The sequence below is a fragment of the Conger conger genome, chromosome 3 (genome assembly GCF_963514075.1).
Source record: "Conger conger chromosome 3, fConCon1.1, whole genome shotgun sequence".
NCBI classification, from domain to species: Eukaryota; Metazoa; Chordata; class Actinopteri; order Anguilliformes; family Congridae; genus Conger; species Conger conger.
The window spans coordinates 65,754,383-65,782,115 of NC_083762.1; the positions used below are offsets into that span (position 1 = coordinate 65,754,383).

The 27,733-nt window shown below is 43.8% G+C and overlaps 3 protein-coding genes across 8 annotated transcripts; 2 read left to right on the top strand and 1 right to left on the bottom strand.

Moving 5' to 3' along the window:
• The first annotated feature begins 361 nt into the window (after window positions 1-361).
• On the top strand, window positions 362-1,663 carry higd2a (HIG1 hypoxia inducible domain family, member 2A). Its single transcript, XM_061236687.1, has 2 exons — window positions 362-561; window positions 1,311-1,663. The coding sequence occupies exons 1-2, from the start codon at window positions 375-377 to the stop codon at window positions 1,475-1,477; spliced, it is 354 nt and encodes a 117-aa protein (XP_061092671.1). The 5' UTR covers window positions 362-374; the 3' UTR covers window positions 1,478-1,663.
• A 1,070-nt stretch (window positions 1,664-2,733) lies between these two features.
• Window positions 2,734-14,849, bottom strand: cltb (clathrin, light chain B). 6 transcript variants are annotated; one of them, XM_061234443.1, is made up of 8 exons: window positions 14,472-14,849; window positions 12,667-12,713; window positions 12,447-12,482; window positions 11,050-11,172; window positions 10,113-10,230; window positions 9,518-9,629; window positions 8,444-8,464; window positions 2,734-6,296 (listed from the first exon to the last, which is right to left on the bottom strand). In XM_061234443.1, the coding sequence occupies exons 1-8, from the start codon at window positions 14,656-14,658 to the stop codon at window positions 6,125-6,127; spliced, it is 816 nt and encodes a 271-aa protein (XP_061090427.1). In that variant the 5' UTR covers window positions 14,659-14,849; the 3' UTR covers window positions 2,734-6,124. The 6 variants fall into 6 exon arrangements, with proteins under 6 accessions (XP_061090427.1, XP_061090426.1, XP_061090429.1 ...); XM_061234442.1 differs by having other exon boundaries at window positions 8,444-8,467; XM_061234445.1 differs by lacking the exons at window positions 8,444-8,464; window positions 11,050-11,172 and adding an exon at window positions 8,172-8,225.
• Window positions 14,850-15,291: 442 nt separating this feature from the next.
• Window positions 15,292-27,644, top strand: faf2 (Fas associated factor family member 2). The gene is made up of 13 exons (XM_061237057.1): window positions 15,292-15,390; window positions 15,615-15,735; window positions 16,202-16,346; window positions 17,229-17,297; window positions 18,796-18,930; window positions 20,557-20,633; window positions 21,064-21,202; window positions 22,100-22,185; window positions 22,642-22,733; window positions 23,286-23,463; window positions 24,066-24,237; window positions 26,276-26,419; window positions 26,668-27,644. The coding sequence occupies exons 3-13, from the start codon at window positions 16,284-16,286 to the stop codon at window positions 26,848-26,850; spliced, it is 1,338 nt and encodes a 445-aa protein (XP_061093041.1). The 5' UTR covers window positions 15,292-15,390; window positions 15,615-15,735; window positions 16,202-16,283; the 3' UTR covers window positions 26,851-27,644.
• The last annotated feature ends 89 nt before the right edge of the window (window positions 27,645-27,733 follow it).

Sequence of the window (27,733 nt, forward strand, 5' to 3'; positions counted from 1 at the left end):
GAAGTTTGTTCTTAGGTGGTTTCAGACTTTATTTCCTCAAAGGAGTGTGACATTATTATTATTTTTCCATAGGTGGAGCGCCCACTTCCATCCTCGTTACACTTACATTCAAAATCGGAAACTAGTCTTCAAATATCGCCTGTACACGCATTACCTTGAAAATGAATATATTGTAGAAATATGAGTTTGTATTTTTTATTTTATTTAGGCCGTAACACGGTAAACTAAAGTTAAAATATGCGAGAGCAAGCTCGAACTATAAAAAGAGGGCGTGCTTGAGAAAAAAACACGCCTGCTAGCCGAACGTGGCCAATAAATGTGCTCATATTGCTCACGTGTTTAATGTTGAACTTCCGTTCAGAACATCTTCCAATATGGCAGCCGCTACAACGCCAGTGGAACGGGGCTCGCCTCCAAAATCTGACACTACGGTCCCCGTCATTTTTGACATATCAAAACCTCCCGTCATCGAAGGATTTAACCCTCTGTCGCGGCAGAAGGAAGAGGGATTCAAAGAGAAGTTCATGAGAAAAGCTAAGGAGAATCCCTTTGTGCCGATAGGTGAGTTGCATAACGTGTAACTTAGCCAATGCAGTATCGGACACAAACAATAGCTAGCTACAGTGGTAAACTGAATAAATGGGCTAGACTGCTTTACTTCTGCAAGGGTATATTAAACCAATAGCTACTTAGTTGAATGAGTTGTTATATAATATACGCTAATAGTGTATCCCTATAATTTATTTATTATGGGAAAAGTTTCTGTTCAGAGTGTACAGCTAGCTAGTAAACCTAACATTGTATGTTATCCTATCAAAATATCACATTTATTTTAAAGACTTTGGCATGGATACGGCCATATGTGCAGGTTTCATTTAAGCTTTGGGGGTTGCGTCTTAGAAATATAATGGCTGGTATAAAACAACGCTCTGGTTCTCAAAAGCTACTCATCGTAAAAAATCTCAATTTAGTATGGAAATGCTCAAAATACTAATTTATAGGTAATTTAGGTCAAATACCCCATTCCTGTTGTGGTATGCCTACCCCGAGAGGGGGGCATGTACGTCAAAGTACCCGGATTCGCCGGTCTGGTCTATATGGCTAAGGAATCTGGTTCGAATCTTGGACACTGCCTTTGTACCATAATGAAAGATATAATGCAATTATAAAGTTATAAAATATAGAAAGGGGTATTGCACAACTGAGCTTGGCAAATCATCCTTGATAAAGACATAGGCTATACCAAGCAAATGCATGACACTAAAAATGAAACCTCATTCTTGTTCTCTCTCTTCCCACATTCTATCCAGGTTGCCTGGGAACGGCCGGTGCACTAACGTACGGTCTCATCGCCTTTAAACACGGAAAGACCCGACAGTCACAGCTGCTGATGCGGGCGCGCATCCTTGCACAAGGGTTCACTGTAGTGGCCATCATAGTGGGTGTGGTAGCTACAGCCATCAAGCCAAAGCAGTGAGGCCAGTGGCAAACTCTCATCACCAACTTTCACCTGCCGATCCATGGGAAGCAACTCTCAGCTCTGTGATTGAACCTTTCAAAGGAACATTTTAAAGCCAGATTGTTTCCTCTTCGTTTGCCTACCATGTATATTGCTGTATGTAATCTAAATTGATAGAACCTATCAATTAAAATGAAAATGCTATAGGTGTCCTTGAAAGTGTCATGATTTTATCTACCTTCACATTTGTGGAAAATGTTCTTTGTGAAAAGGGAAGATGTGTACATTCACAGGACAATATTGCACATGGCATTAAACAGAGAGAAGAAAACCAGGGCCGGATTTCAGTATCCCTGCTTTGGATGAATGTCAAATTTGAAAACAGTCCTGCAGATACCTGAATAATTTTCAGTCAAGCATGTGACTAGGCTTTTACACTAATACATTTAGGTGAAATTTAGATTTTTTTCCCTCAGGAATGTTCCTGGTGCTAAATTCATTTCTAATATTTTTTATACAGTTCTGAAATTTTACTCCATTTACATGGCCAGTTGTTATGCAGTTGAACATGCTGTTCAATACCTGGACAACACGTTGTGTTGGTGTTATCTCACAGAATTAAATAAAGATAAGTCAGACAAAGATAAGATCTCACTGCATCCTTTACGCCCATGCTGTGTGCAAATATTTGTTTTGCTGTCAATTACCAACAATTTGCAAATGGCTGCAGTACAGGTCTGGCAGAGCATCACCAGGGAAGATACCCAGCATCTAGTGATGTCTATGCGTCGCAGACTTCAGGCAGTCATTGCATGCAAAGAATATTCGACCAAATATGAAAAATTACTTTATTCTACATTGTTAAAACTGTACAATATTTTGTACTTTAAAAAGGTACAAAAGGCTCTATAATTTCTAAATGGTTAATACGATATGGATGAAAATCCCATCTGCACTCATTGCCATTGTATCCTTTCAAACTCAATGTGCTAGTGTACAGAACCAATAACAAAATGTGTCACTGTCCAATTAATTATGGTGCTTATTTTAATTGGCCTAATACCTGTAGAAAATGTAGCTTTTCAGTGGTGTGTCTGGGGATTTTGTTTTCAGGATTTAACTGGAAGGAAATCGATTTACCAGCTAATATTAATTAATGCAAAGCATTAAAGGTTTCTCTAGCCAGAATAGAGCCATGTGGCAGCCCAAAGTGGCAATGTGACTGAGTTAGGAGACACTATTTCACAAGAGATAAAGATCCACGAGACCAAATATTCCTTTAAATAGAACTTAGCTTTATTTTTCCCCTCTCATACAGTAGATGGGAGTAACAGTTCACCATGTGACGTTTTACCTAAAGCTGAATGCGTTATTCCAAACTACGCCACATAACTCATGCAGGTTACATAGGTATGCAAGAACAAGGACACGGGACATCAACGCAAAGAGAGAGAGAAAGGTGTGAACCTCTTTGTTCCTAAAAGGCGGCCTTAGCTTTACACAGTGCATATAAAACCATGATCTCGGGTGGGGTGATTTTGGCTGGTCTTTCCCAGGGTCTGGGTTTAGCAGAAGGGGGTTGATGGGTCAAGACCTGGACAGCCATCAGGCCTGCCTCAGCTTCAGTTCAGATCAAAACGGTATCAGACGACAACATGCTTTTAGTAAATTTTCAGAAGAAATTTTACTCCGTCTGAACTGAATTTTAGAACATTTGCTGAAGGCTGCTGTAGTTTCTCAGATTCAAAGCTTTAGTCCAGACTTTACACGGACTGACCTGCCCAAACAACTCATAACTTTTTTAAACTTTGCGAACTGTTCATTTACCAAGTGCTTAATTTTAATTTTGAAAGTCATCTGACCATCTTGCAGTTTTTGATCTGAACCGAGTCAAATAAGTTTTTTAATAAAACCATTGATTGTACAGGAACAGGAAGTCACTCCTGAATGTCCATTTTAGAACTGATAACCAATGCGGCTGTAGCCCACCTGGACTAGACCCACAAAAGCCTGGCTAAAGTGGGCAAGGACACAAAAAAATTTAATAAAAAAATGATGAAAATAAAGAAAAAATCCTCTCTCCTATCAAGGCCCTCCAGTCTCACAGGGGTTTTCAAGTAACAATTCAACACAGAAGTCTGCCGAGAATGACAGACTGGCCTGTAATCTGATTGGTGGATTTGATTACCAGGTACTCCGAGGATAAAAATAGAAAGTTCTCTGTATTTCCACAGAAAACAAACTAGCGCTCAGCCCAGGAAGGTAAACTGGTTCTGAAGGACAGAAGAGGCACTAACTTTATGGCAGTACAGGAGCAAGGCTTTCTCAAAGGCCACAGGATACAGTACCACACTGGCACGTTCAAAAAAATACAAATTATATTCAATATGAGTTCCTAACCAACTTATACACACCATAATAATAATAATCATCATCTAACAGTAGCAATGACTAGTTTATTGAACATTATATATTTAAGATTATAGGGGTAACATGATTGCTATTACTACCTGTATTTACAGTGCACTAGCTCTGCAGAACACAGCAGTGATTCAGTGTGCATTGCGTACCCTTAAGTCAGTTGACCTCTAAATTTGTTTCTGGGTTAAATGTTTGTCTAAACATTTATAGTGACAACTTAATCCAGCTAAAGATAATCTACTCGAAATGTAAATAAATCTGGCACCATACATATTGAAAATAAATACACACATAAAAAATGCAAATGAAAACTGATGCAGGGCAAAACAAGCTGCCTGCTGATTGGACAGAGTATGAATGTGCAGCTGGTCAGCTCATTGGACGGTCTTTTAAAACACATGATCATAACGGGTATTAACACACAAAAAGTGCAATCAAATGACCATACAGGCATTAAAATAAACCCTAACGCTCTACAGCAGGGATGGTAAAATCTGACCATCAGTGCTCTTGGGTTTTCATTTCATTCCTCCCCGCTTAACAAATTTAAACCTGACGCACAAGGCCAGTGTTATCTCTGGCCAATCAGAGACAGCACTGGCCTGCGAACCATCAGGCAGAAGAGACAACCAGCAGCACTACTGACCAGATTGGAGTATCCCTGCTCTACAGTGCAGCTATCGTTGACGCATGTCCACAGGCACGCTTCCAGAACTCTGGTTTTCGACGGCTGCGAGCGCTCAGACGCACAAGGCAGATCTTCTGCGCCGCGCTCCTTTGGCCCAGGACTGACTCAGGCCCGTGACGGCAGGTTTGGCAATGAGCACATGGTGTCTTGGAGATGGTCTTTTTATGGACCTAATAGGGCTAACGGGGGAAAAACAGAGGTGGTGGGGTGGGCGGTTCTCTTTCAGCTTGGTGATGTACACAGTGATGGGGGGGGAGGGGGGGGAGAGAAGGTGAGGGGCAGGGGGGTAGGTTCAGCAGCAGGCACAGCTAAACAAGCTATCAAGATGCCAGCTAGCGCTGACACTGGCATTCAGCAACAAAGCCTCTTTTTTCCTTTTTTTTTTTTTCCATGTTTTTTTTCTGATATGTTCATTAAAAGGCGAACTGTGAACATGTTGAGTTTCTTTCAGGTAGGCAGTGACACTTCTGCAATTCCACGTGTTGCTTTCGTTTTAGGTCGGCCGTGAAGCCGGCTAACAACGTAGTGTCCTACCGTACGGGTGTAACAGGACGGAGAACCCTGTGATTGACCTAGAGAGATAAAGCAGAGCCCAGTTCCTGGCCCTCATTGGCCAGCGACAAGGTGAGAACTTGGTGGGTGAGTGGGCCAATGATGGCAGAGCAAGGCTTTGTGAGCCCCATAATGGGTGGAGCCACCGGGGGCTGTCAATCACATCGCCATGCCGTCAGCACCAAACAGTACTCCACAGGCCAACAGGGGTTCACAAAGGCTTGCATGGTGAGGCTTCAGGGGGGCAGGGCAAGGCTCCAGAGTGCTCCAATTACAGGAGCATTTGCTCCTGAAAATTGATGCAAAAATTGATCCACAGATAAAATAGTGTTAAATAAAATAAATCTAACAGTATTCTTTCAGATCAATTTGAACACATTTTTCTCCATTAAAATACTTAGTGTAGAGCTCTGGGAGGGTACCGTGCAATAAGGGAAGGTACCCTACAGATGCACCAAGTCCCCCTTATAGCCGAGGAACAGCTTGAATTAGTCAGCCTCACTGGAAGTGTAATGTTTTCAGCGTAGCGTCCTTACAAAGCCATCGGTTTGGCACAGAAAGACAATGTTGGATTAACAGCTGTTCTTGGAGAGACTACACTGCTCTTTCAGCAGTCAGAAATGGAGTGGGTTCCCAGTCCGGGATGACAAAATGGCGGCTGCACCTCGACAGCCGTTTGACCTGCGGGGCTTCTGCTTTATGCGAAAAGTAACCAATAAGGTGCTTGGTGGGAGACCGACCTCCCTTTGTCCGAGACAAAGTGGGCTGGCTATAGTGCTACACAGGAGTTACAGAGCATGACTGCTGGAACACGGGTGTGTGTGCGTGCGTGCGTGTGCGTGTGTGTGTGTGAGTGAGGGTGTGCTCACACTAGTGTGCGTGTACACATGCGTGCATGTGTGTGTGTGTGAGTAAGGATGCATTAGTGCATTAGTTAGTGCAAGTGTGTGTACATGCATGTATATGTGCACAAGTAATAGTGTGCGTGCGTGTGCGGGCGGGCTCTATCGGACCAGGGGTGTCTGTTTGAGGGAGATGAGTACGGAGCGCATGCGGGACACGTCTTTGCTCTGCTTGCTGGTTTTGGGGTTGAAGTCGCAGAGCCGGGCCACCCTCTCCCACTCGGACCCTGGAGTGTCCTCATCCCCCTCGTTCAGGAAGGCCTCTTCTGAAGCTCTGTGGGACGGGGAGGGGGGGGAGAGGGTATTAGAGATGCTGCACAGGGCCAACCTCACACAATCACAAACACAACCACAACCACACAGATACACACACACACACACAAGCACGCTCTCACACACACAAGCACGCTCTCACACACACACACACACACACACACACACACACACAAGCATGCTCTCTCTCACACACACACACACACACAAGCATGCTCTCTCTCACACACACACACACACTCCCTCACACACACATAAACAAACAAACAAACACACATGCGCCCTCATGCACATGCACCTTTTCTCTGAGTCAGAGACATAATGCAGATAACCAATCAGAGCCCAGAGAGTTCATTAAGACTGGTCACAGCACAGTGTTGAGCTGTGGATCACCTGGTGTGGGAGAACTATCACTACTGTCAAAGACAGAAATAAACGAGCCGGAAAACTGGCCATGAAACCAGCTGTCTACATCAAATGTTCTACACTCACGGATTTAGGTTTCCGGTTCTTATAATCCAGTGTGCCACGTCTCAATGGAGTGGACAATATTTTACATGACACTGGCCCTGAAAAAGTCATCCAACACCCACTTCATTCTTAAACATCAATTTGCAATGGCAATGACTTCCCAGTCAATCAACCAATCAGCCAACACCACCAATCAGCACAAGTGACACAGGAAGAGAAAATGGGCAGGGGGGGTAAGCAGGCAAAGCCAGGGATAATGAAAAGGGACACAACACCACCAAACCAGCCAAACACTGGCCAAGTAAGCAAGCATCACTACTATGAGAGCAGCTAGTTTTACAATCAGTTTAAGGCAATATTCCAAATGAAGTGTTTGCATCGTTCGGAATAACATGATTTCTCCAATACCCTAGGTTTGTATGGATTATTTCAGTAATCAGTCAAAGGTCCGCGGAACTGACTTAATAACCCACTCTTGAAATTTGATCAAGCAAATTGTGTTTCATTAATTTGCAAGTGTTTCTAAAAATGATTACTTTTATTAAAGAATAGAAATGCTGCTCTGCTAAGTTGGTTTGAGTTTGAATTGTACAAACAGCCGGTTCACTGCATCTGGTGAGAACAACAACAATAATCTGGGTATCGGTGCGCATGTAAATGTGGCCGTCGAGTTCAATCAATCACAGTCTAAACCCAGCTTGAAATGAACAGTGCAACGTCTACCAGGGATGAACTGTATCTAGCTGTTTGAAAGCTCCGCATTACAAGCATGCAGTCACTGATCGCAGGCGCTGAAGATGAGTGAAATGTGTCACGTGACCCGCTTCGCCATGGAGACGTGATGCGCACGGGAGACTGCGTCATGCGGAACTGAAATGGACCCGTCTCTACTCTGTGAGGGGACTCATGCCGGGGCTCCACATCACAATGGTATTATCCCTCTCAAAGACAACGCTTCTGTTTAGCATGGAGGATCTGGAAGGAACTACGGCGCACATGAATTCTGAATTCTGCTGATGCACAATACTGGGTTCAGAATTCTAAAATGTGACCACTGACCACTTAACTGCCATCCAACTTTTCTAGGGAAATATGGACAGTTCTTTTTTATTATTTTTTTATTATTATTTTTTTTTATTTCACATTTTAGAGGTTGGATATTTTTTTTGTCAAACCAAACTCAGTTCCCAGGTTTCTCTTATTAAACAACCCTGGATGTCCTTTAAGCACTGATACTTTAGTGATAGTTAAAGTATGTTAAGTTCAATAAATAACTGAAAGTTCAAAAATTAAAAAATATATAAAATGTATGTGTAAAAACAATAAAAAGACTTTAGTGTTGTTTCGTGCAACACTGGGGTGGAAAGGAACATGCTGCGGACATTACAGAGAGGGCAGCACATACACATAGCCTATAGCATCAGCGTTGGGCTGCTTGTAGAACGCCTTATCAGCAATCCTAGTAAGCATGCCAATTATTCCAGAGAGAGAGAGAGAGAGAGAGAGAGAGAGAGAGAGAGAGATGGTGAGAGAGAGAGAAAAGGAGGAGGGAAGAGAGAGAGGGAGAGAGAGCATCAGTTTCATTCAAGCAGACAAAACGGTTGTGAGTTACTGGGACAGGGAGGCACAGACGGAAACAGCAGGGGGGGCAGCAGATTTATAGTTACTAAGAGATACCGTGCAAGACTTGGAGAGAGTCTGCTAAAACAAAACCAGAAAAGGACCATTGTTAGAACATGGAGGAAGAACATTATAAATATAGGAAACTCACTAAGGGGGGGGGGGGGAGGATATTTCACAGAGCGGAATAGTGTTAGTCTGCCAACTTTCAGAAATACGAATTTCCGCCAACTGAATTTTATCCAAGTAAAAAATACTACTAAAGTCAGCAGGCTAACTCTTTCATCACACTTTGTGAAATTCGCCACGGTTTCAGTAAATGGCCACAGGAAAAATGAGATTCTTACGTAGAGATGTAGGCAGCAAGAAGTACAGAACCATATTCTACTGCTATCACGAAAGTATTAATATTCAAGAAATAATGGAATGTGAAGGCCATTCAGTATCTTGTATGAACGAGTATTCAGATCAGGATCACAGTCTTGTGACAAAGCACTTCAGTAATGTGTTCCCCATACTGTCCACTAGGGGGCATGATTGGGGAGGGGGAAAAAAACACGAAAAACCTTGAGTACTTTGAGGACAAGCCCATGCCTAACTGTGGTGTAACAAAGCTGATTCACTGTAAATAAGAGCACGGCTATTCCTCCCTACAGTGATACTATGTTTACCCAAACATAACCCATCACAATTTCTCTCATAAGCAGTTCATACACTGCTACCATTAGTTAAATGGAACAGTCCATGCAGTTTCATTTCGCCCAACTTAGTTACACCAGAACTGGGCAGAAGGCGGGACAACTGTATGCAAATGAACAGGGCCTATCGTAACTGCTTTCAGTTGCGATGTTCCTGTGCATGTGTGTAAGTGCATGTGTGTGTGTGCGCGTGTGTGTGTGTGTGTGTGTGTGTGTGTGTATATGTGTGTGTATGTGTATGTGCGTGTGTGTGTATGTGCGTGTGTGTGTATGTGCGTGTGTATGTGCGTGTGTGCGTGTGTGTGTGTGTGTGTGTGTGTGTATGTGCGTGTGTGTGCGTGTGTGTACGTGCGTGTGTGTGCGTGTGTGTATGTGCGTGTGTGTGCGTGCGTGTGTATGTGCGTGTGTGTGTGTATGTGCGCGTGCACCGTACCGGTTGTTGGCCTTGTTTTTCTCCATTTGGTCGCTCTGGTGCAGGTGCCAGTCCTCCAGCTCCTTCTTGGCTCGCTCTCTCCACTCCGCCTCCTCAACCTTGGAGGCGGAGTCTGCAGTCCGCGGGAAGACGCACAGGAAGCGAGCAGACAGAACAGTTACGAGCGAGGAAACCGAACGCACTGGAAGTGATGTGGGGCGAGTGTTCGGCTACAGAACAGCTACTGTACGAAGGGTGAATAACCCTCCCCCACCCCGCTACACTGTCAAGTGCTTTTAGATCTACGAATGGCAGAACATCAATAAAATACACTGTATGTGGAGCACCAGGCTTCAACTGCAGGTCAGCCTTCAAATAAGCTCACCAGTCAAGCACAAAGCCTGACCAAGCTGACATTCATACGAGATGAGTATACCCAGTTACCACAAGCGCTTTAATGATGACTCATGATCGTGTGGACGTGGCTACAACTAAAGCCAGCTCCACCACTAACCTATAATACAACGTGGCTAAACCGCACTGGTACCATCCAGATTGAGAGGTGGGGCGTAATTTAGACAGGCCGGGGAGGGGTTTCTGGAGGGCGGGGGGTTACCCAGTTCTTCGAGACGAGCTTTCTGTTCCTCTCTCCACTTCCTCAGGCTCTCGGGCTCCTGCCTCTGCAGATCGGCGCTGGCGATGGCGGCGTAGCCGTCCGTAGGCCCGTTGGTCTCCTGCGGAGGGACAGTCCCCTTAGGCTACACACAGACCACCGCGCCGTCCGGCCGTATCGAAAACATCCACAGCCAAGGAAGCCAAACCACATCACAACCGAGTGCCTCACGCTAATGTGACTGGCAGTTGTTTTCGCAGTTTAGAGATTAGGCTTCACAAATCAAATCAGACGTCAGGCGATCGCGACGGACGAAACGCGGCTTTAGTGCAGCAAGGATCCCGAGCGTCACGGCAACCGCAAACAAACACGCCCCCCGTTAGCAAACCACGGTAAATGAGCCGCTGCTAACAAACCGCCCTCAACGAACAGCTGTGAACAAATTGCCGTTAATTAACTACTGTTAATGATTTAATGTCCATACCTTAATTAACTCCATAAACGACCTGGCCTAAACAAACCTCTCGGGGAATGATTAACAAGTGATGTTCCACGAGCTGCCATAAAAACAGCCAGTTAGTAACGAGACACAGCAGCTAGATTCCCAAGCTCTACCACGTTATGGTCTCAAATCCGACGGGCTTCATCCGAGATCCCAAACTTTGCACTCAAACAAGGCGCAGAAAGGAAGACGCATTAGTGCAAGACTCAAACCGTGCAGTGCAGTAAAAAACACCCCCCTTGGCTCTGCACTTATGGAGTTCCCAGGCGGCTGCGACTCTCTACGCGTTATCAACCTGACTTTTATCCATCTTTTTCTGTTTTAAAAGGCGATTAAGGCTACGTGGCTGGAGCCATGCACATGCGGGACGGGGTAGACCGCTCTCGGGGTGCCTGGCCCCTGTGATGCGGGAGGCCTGTGGGCACGGCAGGGGCGTGCCTCAAACTCCAGGAGGGCGAAGAGGGAGGGTTCTGGGAAGGCCTCGATGCCGACTGGCGACTCCCTGGGGGAGGAGTCGAGCAGGGCGGTCACGGGGGAAGGAGGGGCTTCTGCCAGTCCAAACTGCCAAAGAGAAGTGTAGTTCATGTGCCTCACAAGGGGAACAATGCCCAGTCTTATGGTTCATTTCATAAGTGGGGGGGGGCCTGCATGCCCGTGCTATAAAGCTTCAAAAGGTGTCACAGAAACGCTTCTGTGATGTAAAATAAATGCACTCCTCTCAAATTTCAAACATGAGGGTGCCCTTCTACCTAGTTTGTTTAAGGTTGGGCCAGGTAATCTTATCATTATGTTCCATTGAATTTTGGTCTATAGGTGAAACCACTGACACTGCTGTACTGGTAACTGAATGGCAAATAAAATAATCAACCGAAGACCGCAAGAGAGTGGTGGTTTGGAACTGAAGTCAGTGCATTCGAGACTTTGATTGGTCCACCAAAAATGTGCGCGACATTAAAGCAAATGCATAGCTCCTTAAGAACAGCAGTGACAACACACAAACTGAGCGTCAATTATCCTGTTAGAATACTCGAACAACAAATCTTTTAAAAACATTCAGCCTTCTGAAACGACACTGAACAGTTTGACATAATGAAGGATCTGAACAATGCACAACAAACCATTCCAGCCCCATTAAGACTCCCACTCACCCGCAAAACATTCAAACAAATAAACTATGTTCAGGAAAAGGACACATTTATCTGCAGTGGCCAAGCTTTTCCAGTCATTTTCCCAAAGTGATCACCAGCGTTCGGTCAATGAACGATGCTTCGGGCAGCAGATTCAATTATTAGCGATGAATTACCATGTCAAAATTAAAATTAATCATTTGTTTTTTGTTTTTTTATTGCTAAAATTGATGAGCAGCCCAACGACATTCTCAGGAGAACCACTACTGTAGGTAAACGGCAAGATAACTGAGAGACAATGAGAAGCTGCAAGGTGGAACTAACAGTTCTGTTCACCATGTGACATCACCAAACATTGACCAAACTTCTGCTCATGCACTTTGCTAACAAACCAGTGGCCAATTACGACTACTGACAAGTAATGAGCTTGTTTATGAGTAGCTCCAATTGGAGGGGCAATTCATGCAAACTCAACCACTGTCCCATAAAATAACATGGACTAAAATTCACTAGAACCAATCACAAAATGCAACCACCCTTTCCAGACTAGAAAAAAGTGTCTGGATTTGAGGCTATTTCAAATCCAATTGTCCTTCTCTAAAATAAAATGAACCAAACTAGAAAAATATTTGTGTTAAAGTACAATAGGATGTGATGCGAGTGTGCAAAACATTCTACAAATGCAGGCGCTTAACATTGCAGTGATACCTCTTCATTTTCTTGGTCTGCCTGCCTGTTCTCTTCCTGTGAGAACATTCAGACAATGAATCAATAAATTATTATTTTTATGATATTAAATTTTTTAATTGTCAGTTTTAAAGTCTTTTTAAACTGTCACATTAGTCTTACAGAACTCGAGATTCTGTAATGCCGCCAGTCGGTCTGGTTACTGAAATGACAGACAAGACTTCCACACATGTATACTCACCTGAAACATATCGCCATTTACTGTAGCTGCCTCCACTCCAAAGCCATCTGCAGAAGACACAAACGAACCAATCAGTTTTTACACATCGTCCCTCACCACAAGATGCATGGCAGCATGTTCAAGTCACAGTATCAATGTCAGTCAAAGCAAACATTCCTGAAAATAATCACAGGGGCTGACAGGGGCTCTGAAAGATGGCAAATTAACAAAAGTTATAAAGCAGGTTTATTTATTTAAAAGCAAGCCATATGAAAGTAGGTCAGAGATAACAGATCAATACTTCCACTGAAAACCTAGATCGACAGCAACCAGTTATTTGGGGTTACATATAAACTCCAAATAAATAAATGAACTCAATCTCAACAAGATTTTTTTTTATTGAATAGCAGAGGTGGTAGTATCCACACAGGGAAAACGAAGAACCAATTGGAATGGTGTCCATTTTCTCATTGTGGATATTTTTAGAAGCCAATAACGATTACAGGGACAGCACACAAGAATCAGGCCACATTGCATTCAAGCTGGACTTGCTGTGGATAATTTAGGCCACACAAGTCAATTTTATGAACAATACAAGCCTGTTCACAGGATATAACCGCGTCTTACTTTTACAGAATATGCACTATAAATAGTTAAGTATTTCGAGAACTATAACAGTTAGGCGTCTTTTTAAACTCGGACCCATACTTAATATAGCTAATTTCATTCAAACATCCTGCACAATGACTGCCGATTGCTCCTCAAATCGCCAGACTTTCCAGCAATTCCCGCAATCTGTTACAACTGCTGTTCCTCTTCGCAACACTACTAAATGTTACAGGCCTGTGTGATGTACTTCCAAAGCCATATGCTTGCCCGAAGCACGGAAATTGTACGAGGGAAAAGAAAAAAAAACTTGGATATGGAACACCCTCCACCCCTAAGACATTTTGATTTTCTGTGCCAACATGAATGATTCTGGTCGAAAACAATGTGTTGCTCAAATACCAGAAGCAGCTGATGCACAGACACATTGTAGGCATTCAGTAAAATAGAAAAGATTTCTAGACTGACAGAGGGAAGGCATACAGTTAAGTTAGCAAGGAAATTAATGGGATAACTTCGTTAGTCTAACGACGTTAAGTTAGGCTGCGTTAGAATATGATCTATTGACCCCACTGATGACACTAGCTAATTACGGTGTTTATTTACCTTGCCTGGTATTCTAGTCTACTGTACCCACCTAGCTCGCTAATTAGCTACCTCAATCAGCTGCCTAGAAAGTCCAGCTATGTTTGGCTTAACGTTAACGCGTTACGTCTATCCTGCTGACTGGTAACGTTAATGTAACTTACATGTACAACTTATCCACTCCAGATCAATTTACGACAGAACCACGCTGCTCTCGGGTGCACGTTACTAGAAAATTCGATTATGCTAGCTGACGCTAGCCAGTTCAGCTTTGTTCAGCCAAATACAAGCGTAATTCTAATGTCCGCTAGAGAAAAGAAATCCAAACACAAATATATTGTTATAGCTACTTTACAGCTTCCGTTATCCCACAACCGTTATGCACATGAGTTTCCACAGTCATAGCCAACAGGCTCGTCTACAGACAAGTTCATTTTAGCTCATGTAGCATCAGCTAACGTTAGCTGTGGACGTTATCGTACATTTTAACATTAAAATGAAGTTACTTCACGTCAATGTCACGGCAACAAGCTCCACGAATAAAGACATATCTCGCTTAGCTAATGTTGCTGTTAACCATTCCGACATATCGTTAACCGGGTAAGACATAATTTAGGTAGGCTACTTCCACCCACCGTAATTTGACTGAGGTGGCGAATCTTCTTGAACTTGCCCGGCCCCTTCAAGCGCTCCGAACCCCTCGTCATTCTCTATACCGGCTATCTCGCTTTCTTGTTGCGCTAAAAACGCCGCGGCCGGGTCGTCGTCAGTCGGAGGTGCTCCGTTATCAGACGACGAGAAGAACCCGAAGTCGTCAGCCATCTTCTAAAGCGGATTTGTTTTTTGTCCCAAAACTTGTCGGATAACGTCGACGCTTCGCCGAAAAACCGGCTAATTCCAAATAGGTTCAGGTAGTCTGGCTGAGTTAAGTTACCGACACACTCGCCAAGCAGGCGTCCGCCCAGACAGAAAGCGCTTGCTCTCGATGACGTCACGGACTGCGCACCTTGTTAATGGACAGAAGCGGAAGAAAAAAAAAAAGAGCAGAATACTGACGACCAATCAGCATTTATAATTATATGTAAAAAAAAAACTGCTCAGCCAATGTATTTATCAACTAAGGTTGTCAAAATTGTTCAGCCATAATTGTGTGATTGACCTTATTTTAGCACAATGCATGTTTGGTTTGTTAGTAAACTCCATTAATTTTATAATTATATACTGCCTATGTAATTTGTTATTTAGCTGACGATTTTATCTAAAGGGACATACAGTTGATAAAACTAAGCATCCCCCCAGGAGCAATGCAGGGTTAAGGGCCTTACTCAGGGGCCAAACAGCTGTGCAGATTTTATCCTGGCTACGCCAGGTGTTTTCAGGTTTCCACGTTGTCAGAAAATGGCAACCAACTGATTTCACTCAATTAGCAATGGAACTTTTTTCAGTGGGAATTGTCTTGCCTTATAAAACAGCACAGTTTTTTTCGGGTAATTATTATGTTATCGGCCTCATGTGGCTTTCATTATCCTTTAATGGATGAAAAAAAACCAGAAGGTATGAGGTGCTTCTTCTTGTATGCATTCCATTTTGCCACCACACATGTTGATGGTGTCTATGGCCAAAATGTTAAATTCTCTCTTCCAGTCATAATTCCAATGATGTTTTATATGTTTCATTGTGTTTATTGTGCTCAGTAAGGGCCGTCTTTGAGTCACCCTTCCAAAGAGTTTGTTGGTATGGTAATGCCATTTAATTCTTTTTTTTTTTTTTTGACTTAGTGACCCCAAGACACAACGAATCTCTGCAATTCCTAAACTGCAATCCTTCAGTTACTTATGGCCTCCCTCACCATCTTCCTTACCATCCATGGGGATAATATGCACTTGCATGCTCTTCCTGGCAAGTTTGCAACCATTCCATATGTTTTAAGCCTTTTTATTATTACCCTTACAGTGCTAAGTGGTATGTGTCGAGGAAGTGAGGATTAAAGTAAAATTTGTTTAAAACAGCAATTACTGAACCAGCCATTTAGTAAATACAAAGTGCTGTAATTACTACATGTTGAAACCAAAATGTATAAAAATTTGGTTTAATAAAGGCTGAGAATCTGCACTTTGACCAAATATGAATTGTTTGATTACAAACAGTGGAAATAAGTTTAATTAATTAATAAAAAAAGCCAGAAAATGGCAAGATGTGTAAAAAAAAAAAAAAAAAAAAAACACTCTGTCTCCATGTGAATGTTATGTGCAGGATCTCTGCAGATGTTTGGCAAGTGTCATGCCTGAATAGCTACACTTTTCCATTAAATCCCTGTGTACACCTGTGTCAAAATTCTGGTAAGAATCAATTATCTTTGCTTCAGTTTCCATCAGCCCCGTCCGTTTGACGCTGAACGTCACTTCCGCTGCTGTCTCGCTCTCCCGTTAGGGGATTGGTGAGGCAAGATGGCGGCGCCAGAGGAACAGGAATTATCTCAGGCGCAGACTGAGAAACTACTACAGTTTCAGGTGATGATCATGTAGCCATGCATTTCTCACTAGTTTAGTATTTACATCGGGAAATGTTTTAAAAGTCAGTACCAAATATCTTGGAATGCAATGATGGTGTGTTTTTTTGATAAACGGTTCAGCTGTCGTTATTAGCATCTAGCTAGGTCGCCAACGTTAGCTAGCTAGCTATCGCTAACAGGAGACAGGGGATTGGTAAAACTTCAAAAGGTATCTAGCTAGAGAGATAACTTTGTTTTGCTCTAGATAATTGCTAGTTAACTGGACAATGTAACTAGCTAGTTACAGAATCTAGCGACCATATTTGTTCCAAAGAGTGAATTATTTCGATGTTATAACTGCTCGACTTGGTGTCGACAACTTCCATTTGGCATTACTGTGACTCAGGAATTCACCATGCATTCTATAGGCTAGCGTTTTACTATGCCTAGCCTCATCATGGCAATTTAATGTTAAACACTTTTAGTTAGCTAATCAACAGGGCTGTCTTGTTTTGTTAGCTGTCTAATTGAGTGGCGTGAAATTTATTTTATTTTTTAATTTTTTTCAGTAACGTTAGCTAAGTGGTTTTGCTTGCTAGCTAACGTAGCTTACAGTCATTATTGCCCTTGTACCCATTAGCAAGCGCGTGCGCAGCCCCTCGGAAATACTGCGAAAACCAGATCAATTGTTCGCAAAGCGGCCAGCTAGCTGGATGTTTAACCAACAACAAGCCTGTTAGTCAGATAATGGTGGCTGAATTTCCTAATGAGAAATGCGACCAGCCATTAACTACCGTCCCATCCGACCTGCCGTTTTGTACATAGTTTTGTCAAAATGAAACTCAGTCAAATCAGTGTGTCTGTTTCTGTAATGTGTTCGTTTGCCCCCCTTTCCCCTCAGGACCTAACGGGCCTAGAATCCATGGACCAATGTCGTCGCACGTTAGAACAGCATAACTGGAACATTGAGGTAAAAATTCCCCCCACCTAAAATTATCCCAATTCTCAACCTTAGTTCTGGATGGTAAATTTATATAGCGCCTTTATCCAAAGCACTGAACAATTTATGCTTTTTCATTCATCCATTCATACAGACACTCACACACCAAAGGCGATTAGCTGCCATGCAAGGCACCAGGCAGCTCGTCATTTGAGGGATAGGTGTGTTGCTCAGGGACACTTTGACACACACGGGGTGGGATCAAACCGGCAACACTCCGATTGCTCTTACCACCTGAGCCAATGTCGTCCGCAAGTATCACAGTGCCTGCAGTGCTAATCAGGTAGGGCCGCAGTGTTTACTGGGCAACTCAACCCTGATCATAGAGGGCTAGTGTCTGCATGGCAACTAAGCCCTGATCATAGAGGGCCACAATATCTTCAGGCACCTCAGCCTGGTTCTAGAGGTCCCCAGTGTTTTCTGGATAGCTCAGCCCTGATTCTAGAGGGTCATAGCGTCTGCAGGGCAACTCAGCCCTGATCACATAGGGCCACAGTGTCTGCAGGACAACTCAGCCCTGATCATAGAAGGCTACAGTGTCTGCGCATTGTGACTATTCCTCATTCACCAGGTTATTAGGAATGCCCTTGACCAATTTTCATCCCTATTTGGACTGTCAGTGGTTCAAAGAGACGTATTCAACATTTGTTCAAATCCCCAGGACCTGAGACCTGCGTGGCCTTGTTAAACTCCGTTGCCATACTGTTGGTGATTGAGATGTTTTACTGACTTTAACCATCTCCCTGTCTCATTTGCTCTACTGCCCAAATCTCAACAATGTTTTGGTTGTGGGCACAATGTGTAATTAAATATGTAACTTCATATCTTCTGCAACAAGCATTTAGGCTTTAGGAAATTGTTATTGCACTAATATAATTAAGAACATTTTGGTACAATAATGGTATGAAACTTATTTTTAAAACAGAATTTGAGAGGACTAACCCTGCAGCAGGAATCTTCTGAGTTAAAACTCGGTTGGCAGGAGTTTATGCATTGTTCTTTGATGCTGGCCCTGATTGTAACAAACACACCCATCCTCCTCGCAAAACTCAACGACCTGCTTCAGACACCTGCTTACCAAGTGCTTCCTGACCGCATTTGGGGACCCTTGTGTTGCCCGTGGGCACCGTGTGTGTTCAGTACAGGGCCACAGAGCTTGCTCCTGAGTCCTGCTGGGTTTCCATTCCATGTTCTTTGGAGATCTTTTAAATCCCTCAAATTTAGACAAATAACATCACAGACATGAAATTTATTGAATTGAATGACGGAATTATGACACCATTTTAACTTTTTTATTGCGCTGGTCTTTAAATGCTATATATTTTGAGAAGGCTTGGATAGGACGTATGGGGACGTTAGTGTGGGAACTCTGATCTGGGGAACAGATGCCTGGGAGGGAGGGTTCACAAGCCCAGCCCCATGGTGAGATTGGACTGTGGGCAGCGTCTGACTGGTATGTGTGCTGCAGGCAGCTGTGCAGGACAGGCTGAACGAACAGGAAGGTGTTCCCAGCGTGTTCAACCCCCCGCCAACCAGACCCCTGCAGGTCAACACGGCCGACCACAGAGTCTATAGCTATATCGTCTCCAGGACACAGCCCAGCGTGAGTGATCCCTCTGTTTCTGTCTGTCCGTCCATCCATCTCCTTTACTTTCCTTCTTTTCATTCTCACTGTGTTATTTGGAGATAATTATTTGTCTTGACAATGTACCGCTACAACCTAAAAATATTTTTCGAAAGTTCCTTTGCTACAAGAGGATAGGTGTTTTTCACCACAGCGGTCTCCATTTTAGTCATCAAAAAATGTAGAACGTTGACATTGGGAAATTGTTCTGGGCCTGAAACTGCAGCTGAAGTAAAACCAAATCATCTGGGACTCCCCCACTTCATAAACCGCTCTTATCTTTGTGATTGGACCAGAAAGGCATTTTGGCATAGCTTTCAAATGAAGAGCGTGACATTGCTAAAGTGACAACCCTCCACAGTGCATTCAGATGATTGATTGTCAAGTATGCGAGAGTGTTGCAACTGATAGAAGACAACAGAAATTCCAGTTTTCTGAAAACATTTGCCAGAAAAACAATCAATTAAACAAACTCAACGTGATGAGGCCTCCTTATCAGCAGGCCCGATGGCCGGTGTGTTTCAGTTTATGCACAGTCATGGCAGTGTAGAAATGAATCTACGGGGCTGTTGCATATGATGATGTTCATGCAGTCTGAGGTTAGGGTTAGGCAAAAACACCTTTTATATACTCCATTTCAGATTAATTCAAAGAACCACTTGTTAGGCTTAGAACTTTGTCAGAATGCATTTCTGTCCGTGAAAACTGTTCCCGCTATGGGGAGGTAAAGTGGATGTCCCGCTGAATTGCATTTCTGGAATACTGCTAAATGCTACGCTAGCGCATTTCATCATCGACGGCAGGAAAAACAACTTCATATAAGTACATAAAGCAGCCACAATTACAAGGCTCCATATCATCAGCAAATGATTGGCATGCAGCTTTTCATTACCTTTTTAAAATAACCTAGTTATGACTGCCTGGTTTGTGTACCAAATCCAACTACCAAGTTGACGTTATCTATCCTCGGCTGGGCAGTTTTATGGGACATACAAAAACATTTTTTTTTTCCCCAATTGCACTTGACATCGGTTGCAGGTTGCCATCCATAGGCTACTCATTACAGGAATGTATCCTTTTTGTAATCAAGTTTATGAGTTGGAATCATGCCAGTTAAGGATTTTTTAAATTTCAGGAGTCTGAACAAGAAATGAATACAGACACACTGTCGTGGCATTAGAATGGTCCATTTGTGGAAATGTCACTATGAAAGGGAAAGCTTTATGGGAGACTGTTTTAGCCGGTGCGCAAAAAATGCAAAACAAGACTTTTTACGAACTGAAATCCCATCGTATTTAGTACATTGCTATGCATTTAAACCATACTTTGAACCTAAACTTCAACGCTACGTAGTTCTCCACTATTTAGCTTTCACCGCTCTATTTAATAGGGAGCAGTATACTGGGAGTATCATTCCCGAAACATCTGTTTTGCCTCCCTGTTGGACAGCTACAGCTAGAGCCAGTCATTCTATGCTGGGATTTATACACTGTCTTTTTTTTCCACAAGGTGAATGTTTCTGAAAAAGTTAATAAAAATCAGCACTGTCCTGTCAACTGAAAATTGTCCTATATCAAATTTTATTTTATTTTTTCTCTCCTCCAGGGGTTGCTAGGATGGAGTTACTATTTAATAATGCTCCCATTTAGATTTACATACTACACACTACTGGACATATTCAGGTAAGGAAAGCAATTTTGTCTCCAGATATCCATTTCCTGTAGGCAGAATTGGTTTATTGGTAGCAGTGCTCCCAGTTTTCAGTGATTCATTGTCTTGGCCAGTGTGTTTATAAGCAGGGGTGATTGAATTATGCATGGTGAATTTCCAGTGTGCAGAATGACTCGTTTAGTTTCCAGACCAGTTGTAATATTTAGGATTTCCTGGTTGCAGGGTGACATGTTGTATAGTTTCCAGACCAGTTGTAATATTTAGCATTTCCAGGTAGCAGGGTGACCTGTTGTATAGTTTACAGTCTATAGAATGACCAGTTGTACTATTTAGCATTTCCAGGTTGCAGGGTGACCTGTTGTATAGTTTACAGTCTATAGAATCACTAGTTGTAATATTTAGCATTTCCAGGTAGCAGGGTGACCTGTTGTCTTTTCCCAGGTTTGCCCTGAGCTTCATACGGCCGGACCCCCGGGGGCGTGTGACGGACCCCGTGGGTGATGTCGTTTCCTTCATTCACATCTTTCAGGAGAAATACGGACGATCCCATCCCGTCTTCTACCAGGGGACGTACAGCCAGGTGACCAATACTTTAGAAACACTCTTGACTTGAAGATGTCGTAGATGTCAATCTTTCCCCGTTTTCATTAAACAGTGTTTTGCTCTAAAAGTGCTCCAGTATTCCTTATTTTCGGCTAGTCCCTATGAAGTTGTCTGGGTCAGCAGTCCTTATTAGCGTATTGTTCTGATTTCTAAACACTGTATAGTCCTAGTATACTCTCTTGAAGCACATGGGGGCTCTCCCTTTTTACTTTAGAAACGGTGTGTGTGTCCACACATGTCTGACACACACACACTATTTTTGTGGTTCATGTAATTATAATGGTTTGAGTGCTTTAGCCAGCAGAGCGGAGAGCATTACCTTTAAACTGATGATCATCTTCAACCATCTGGATCACTGTCCGTGGTGAATGAGTGCACTAAGGATCAGACGCCACCAGCCAATTCCTGTCATTGTGTTTTTAATCTTGCACTACCTTTGATTGCTCCTCGTCAGCCAAAATAATTCTGATTATAACGAAGACATTCGGGTTCCATTAGATAAATTGATTATAATAGTTTGATTGGACATCAGATGTAACTATCTGTGGTCCCCCCCCCCCCCCCCCCCCCCCCCCTTAATTACCCATAACTGAATTGACCCACATGCAGTCAGGTATAGGCCTGTTTATAAAGTGCTGTGGTGAATCGGGCTCTTATTGAGGGTGCTGTTTGATGGTGAGAGCGCTCTGTGTGGCCCAGTGAGCAGGGCTTAAATCTCAGCAGTGCTGATCCTTTGATCTCAGGTTATACCCACTCCCTCTTCCTGCCTGTTTGTTGTTGATTAACTGATGGAGTATATATTTTGGGGGGGGGGGGGGGGGGGGGGCTTTGAGGGGAATGGCTTGTGAACTGCATTGTACCCACCCCGCCACAGGCTCTGAACGATGCCAAACGCGAGCTGCGTTTCCTGTTGGTGTACCTCCACGGCGATGACCACCAGGACACCGATGATTTTTGCCGGTAGGTTCAGTGTCGCAGCTTGCAGGCGACTCTCTCAGGATGTCTTCTTTCACGGTACTTGAAGGCTGTTGAAAATATTTTCATCGTCATTGAAAAGTACCAGTAACTGATCAAATATTCAACTTGGAAAAACCAGGTAAATTGGAGACACTATGTGGAGTAAAATGTTTTTCAAGTCCACTTGCTTGGTGTCAGTTCCCCTCAGTGTACTGAACATGCTAATTTACTTACCCAAGTAATGTGCCTCAAAGTCCACCCTGACAGTTGCCCTTAAATCTTACGTTTGACATTAAAGGTACAGTAGGTAAGATTTTTGTGTTAAAACATTGTTACAAGACCATTGTAAATCCCTTCCTATCATAAAACATAATTAGCAATGAAAATGTTGTTTGCGCAGGAGCGCAGAGTTAATTGTTCTCTCTTTCACCCTTCTTCTCTCACTTCTCCACCCCCCAGGAACACATTGTGCACGGAGGAGGTCCTGACGTTCATCAATACCCGAATGCTATTCTGGGCTTGCTCCACCAGTAAGCCTGAAGGATACAGAGGTACCTATGCTCTGAGCAACTTCCAGGATGAGGTTTATACCAAAGAACACCGCCTGAATCAAAATAGGATTCATAGACACGGCTAGTAATGGCCTCCGTAATGTCATTTGAATGGAGCTGTTGGAGGACAGGAATCTGAGCCAAATAGGAGTCTGAGTCTGAGTCTGAGTCTGAGTCTGAGTCTGAGTCTGAGTCTGAGTCTGAGTCTGAGTCTGAGTCTCAGTCTGAGTCTCAGTCTGAGTCTCAGTCTGAGTCTCAGTCTGAGTCTGAGTCTCAGTCTGAGTCTCAGTCTGAGTCTCAGTCTGAGTCTCAGTCTGAGTCTCTGTCTGAGTCTGAGTCTGAGTCTGAGTCTGAGTCTCAGTCTCAGTCTCAGTCTCAGTCTCAGTCTCAGTCTCAGTCTCAGTCTCAGTCTCAGTCTCAGTCTCAGTCTCAGTCTCAGTCTCAGTGGTGCACAGGGGGTTATCCTCTTGTTCTCTCCCAGAGCTCTTGTCTGTGCTGCTCTAAGCACGGTGGCCCTCTGGTGGCGGTCTGTGACATTGCGCCCTCTCTCAGTCTCCCAGGCCCTGCGGGAGAATGCCTACCCCTTCCTGGCTATGATCGTGCTGAAGGACAGGAAGATGACAGTCGTGGGCAGGCTGGAGGGGCTCATCCAGCCCGAGGACCTGATCAACCAGCTCACCTTCATCATGGAGGCCAACCAGCCTTTCCTCACCTCCGAGAGACTAGAGAGGTGCGCAACAGGGGACGGGTCTTAACTTAGCAAAGCACAGTTAGTCTACAGGAACAAGCTCTGTTAAGGGTTTACAGCTACAGTGTTGGGGTAAATAAAATTTCATGTTGAGGAATGAATTGAAGTTTAATTTCAAGTGACAAGTGAGGATTTGTGAACCCCTATGTGGGTGGAGCTCAAGAGAATTTCAGGGAATTTCAGGGGATACCAGCATCGGATGTCATCCGCTGAGAAAACGATGACTCAGTTTTCCAACAAATTCTGTCTTTATCCACTGTGTCTTTTGGCATTTAAAAAAAATGCATAACAAGCTGATGAAGCCATGGTTAATTGCATTAAGAGATCCGTTGTAATGAGTTTAGTGTAATGCCGCAAATTACTGCTTTACCTGAATGCTGGAAAAATGGAAGAAACTACCGGAAAACTCAAAGAAACAAGCTTTCGGAGAACAAGCTACGCAGACGGGAATTACTTTGAAAACTGATTTGTTTTCACAGCAGTGCATTAATTGCTGACTTAAACGCTGGTTAATTAATGCATGCACTTATGTCCCATACCTGCCGATATAGGCTTGCATGTTCTTACATGTGTGTGTTCCTCAGGGAGGAGAGGAACCAGACGCAGGTGTTGAGGCAGCAGCAGGATGAGGCCTACCTGGAGTCTCTCCGCGCTGACCAGGAGAAGGAGCGCAAGAGGAGGGCGGAGCAGGAGCAGCGTCGGCAGGAGGAGGAGCTAGCGCGCCAGAGCGTCCTCGCCGAGGAGAGGCGGAGACGGGTGAGACGCTCCCCTGACCTCCCCCCTGACCTCCCCCCTGACCCTCCCTCCCTGACCCGGGCCCTGCTGCCTGCCCTGCAGCATATCACAGGAGGTCCCAGAAGAGCCTGTTCCCACGTTCTCACTCAGTCTGAGGACACTACCGAGCCCTGTTTGTTTTCATTAATTACATTTTATTTGGCAGACGCTTTTGTCCAAAGCAACGTACAGTTAAGTGCATACCGAAGGTCATGAGAAGAACTGCAGGACACAGGTCAGACAAGGTACAATTCTCATGGAGTCTCACTCAGCCATAGCCACGAACGTCAAGTCTAGTTCACATAAGTATAGGCCGAGTTAGTAATGTTGTGGCAAATCATAAACTAGAAGTGAGGCGTGATTACAAGAGCTGCAACACCAAGATGAAGAAGCAAGTGCAACACGGAAGTGCTAGATCAACATACAAGTGCAACAAGGAAGTGCTAGATCAACATACAAGTGCAACAAGGAAGTGCTAGATCAACGTACAAGTGCAACAAGGAAGTGCTAGATCAACGTACAAGTGCAACAAGGAAGTGCTAGATCAACATACAAGTGCAACAAGGAAGTGCTAGATCAACAAGGAAGTGCTAGATCAACATACAAGTGCAACAAGGAAGTGCTAGATCAACAAGGAAGTGCTAGATCAACATACAAGTGCAACAAGGAAGTGCTAGATCAACATACAAGTGCAACAAGGAAGTGCTAGATCAACATACAAGTGCAACAAGGAACTGCTAGATCAACATACAAGTGCAACAAGGAAGTGCTAGATCAACATACAAGTGCAACACACAAGTGATACTAGACTGGGGGTACTGCCCTGCAGAGTCGTCGTGTAGCCCTGTGTTCTCACAGTGAGCGACTTGGTTGATGGATTGCTCAGGTTTACTAGGCTGAGGGAAGGGCGAGAGCTTAGCATTGCTCCCTCTTGGTGGTCATGTGCAGGTACATTTTTAAATAGAGAAATAACGGCACAACAGTGTATCGAAGGCATATTTTTTGTCATAACTATAGAAGCTAAAGTATAGGTTGTCATGATACTGATGATAATTATTTTTACTGCCATCTCACTAGCTAGCAATATCAGTCTCTCTTGCTCTCTTATGTCACTGATTTTGGTAGAGCAAGCTCAAAAGTTAAGCCACGGGCAACCATTTTCAGCCAACTTTCGTCACTCAGTTGTCCAGTTGCTCATGTTGCTGGCCGTCACTCAGCTCCATAGAAAATGAGTGGGCTTATGGCCAGTGGTCGACCAAATCACTCACTGTGAGAGCACTGGGTTAGAGTTGGTCAATAGTCTGAGGAGATGTGTCTTCAGACCACAGCGGACAATGGGCAGTTATTTATCAAGGAGTAATGCAATTACGGTACTCCCAATTACGCTGCTTATCCGAGAATACATTGTTGAGAACAAGGGGAGATTATTTTAGGCTGGCATTCTCACAAAGTCACCCGACTTGAACCCAATCGAACATCTGTGGGAGCAGTTGAGGACTGAAAAGGCCAAACATCAGGTTACATCAAATCTATGGGAAGTGCTGAGAGACTGCTGGGATGAAATGGAAGGTGTTGCATAAGTTGGTGGAATCGATGGCAAGCAGAGTGGAGGCGGTAATCAAAGCGAAAGGCAGACCCACCACGGACTATTTTTGACCTTCTACATACCTACACACTTTTTGTTTACTTGCATCATTAAAAAGTAATGTATTGAATAAGAACTATCGCCGGAGTATCATAATTGTATTTGTCCTTGATAAATAATGAAAATGATCAATTCTTGGTAGTGATCTCAGATTTTTGGTCCCCACTGTACATAGTGCAGAATCCCCCCCCCCTCCCTTCCCTTAACCTGGACCCAGTTCTGTTGTAGGTGTGAAGTACTGGTTAAACAGACTGACCTGTTGGAGTGGGATTGAAGGTTCGAGTGCCTGTGAATGAGTCCCTACCCTTGTAGCCCTGAGCGCAGGGCCTAAATTCCTGCGGTAAAATGTAATGGTGCACGTTCCTGTGGTTTCAGACGCTGGAAGAGGAGAAGGAGCGCAAGTCTGAATGTCTTCCCCCGGAACCACCTCTAGACGATCCAGACGGCGTCAAAATCGTCTTCAAACTGCCCAACGACTCCCGAGTGGAGCGGCGGTTCCTCTTCACCCAGTCTCTGACGGTACTGACCATTCTCTTCCTCCCCGTCTCCCTCTTCCTGTTATAGTCACTTTCTCTTTCCTGGAGTTTTTCCACTACCTCATCCTCCCTCTCACATGCTTATTCTCTCTGCCTCTCTTTCTGTCCCTCTCTTATGTGTGTCGTTGAAAAATGTAAAAACATGTTTGAGAACAGCTGCAGAACTACTGCCACAAGATTCTTAATCTCTTCTGACCCTCTCCCCCCCCCCCCCCCCCCTCCTGTTGACAGGTAATACACGACTTCCTGTTCTCCCTGAAGGAAACTCCAGAGAAGTTCCAGATAGTGACAAACTTCCCACGCCGCGTCCTGCCCTGTCTCCCCACCGAGGAAGAGCCCCAGCCCCCGACACTCAAAGAGGCGGGGCTTAGCCGCTCCGAGGTCCTATTCGTGCAAGACCTCACGGATGATTGACACCTACCAAACCTGTCGTATTCATGGAGAGGATCATATATATAAACGCATATATATTTTTATTCCCCCCCCCCCACCCCACCCCTGCGCCCATTTTGTTTTTTGTCATACACCTGTTGTGCACTGGGGATCAGTGGTACCGACCTATTTGTGAAATATTATCTGAAACCTCCCACCTCATCCAGGACTGGACTTTAAAAAAAATTATTAAAAAAATAAAAAAACTTTTTTTTTTTTTCCCACATCAAGGAGTGTGATGCGAACTGCCTGTACAGTGATGACTTGGATATTTAATAATAATGAAGTCGTTTCCGGCCTAAAAATTGACCATATCCTCTTTAGAACGGAAAGAAATTAAATTTAAAGTTTGCTGTAATTGTATTTGTTATCAAAAGACCAAAGGAGTGTTATTGGTAATATAAGAAACGGACTGCTTGCCGTTCTTAAACTATTAAAATTTGAGAAACACAAGAAGAGAAGTGGCGACTGCTTTCACCTGTGGCTGTAGCCTACATAGCATAGTTCCAGTGCCTAGGGAGTGCCTGTGGTAACTCATAGATGCCTATTTTGCCCTTCTAATATCGGAATGGGCCGGTCATGTTAAGATGTCATTTTTCCAACTATAAATGAAAACATTTTACATTTTTTTTCTATTTATTGAAAATAACATTTAGTTTCGAGCTCTGGATGTTGTTTACACGTTTCCAGAGGTTTGTGTTTCAAGGAGCTCCATTGATTTTAATATTTTTGTAGGTATGTGGAAACCAATAATAAAAGAAAATGGTTATGCTAAACTTACTGGTTATGCAAAGCATTTCTTTGTGGAATGAGGCTTCATGTGTTGTAAACCCTGATCCTGCTAAGTCAACGGAAAAGAGAAATA

Excerpts from the sequence above, each read along its gene's own strand:
- higd2a (XM_061236687.1), top strand. The coding sequence starts at position 375 with ATGGCAGCCGCTACAACGCCAGTGGAACGGGGCTCGCCTCCAAAATCT. Across the intron at positions 562-1,310 it reads GAATCCCTTTGTGCCGATAG|GTTGCCTGGGAACGGCCGGT; the intron begins GTGAGTTGCATA and ends CATTCTATCCAG.
- cltb (XM_061234442.1), bottom strand. The coding sequence starts at position 14,658 with ATGGCTGACGACTTCGGGTTCTTCTCGTCGTCTGATAACGGAGCACCT. Across the intron at positions 8,468-9,517 it reads AAAAACAAGGCCAACAACCG|CAGACTCTCTCCAAGTCTTG; the intron begins GTACGGTGCACG and ends GTTTTGTTTTAG. Across the intron at positions 6,297-8,443 it reads CTCTCTCCAAGTCTTGCACG|AGCTTCAGAAGAGGCCTTCC; the intron begins GTATCTCTTAGT and ends CCCGTCCCACAG.
- faf2 (XM_061237057.1), top strand. The coding sequence starts at position 16,284 with ATGGCGGCGCCAGAGGAACAGGAATTATCTCAGGCGCAGACTGAGAAA. Across the intron at positions 20,634-21,063 it reads ACACTACTGGACATATTCAG|GTTTGCCCTGAGCTTCATAC; the intron begins GTAAGGAAAGCA and ends GTCTTTTCCCAG. Across the intron at positions 22,186-22,641 it reads GACACCGATGATTTTTGCCG|GAACACATTGTGCACGGAGG; the intron begins GTAGGTTCAGTG and ends TCCACCCCCCAG.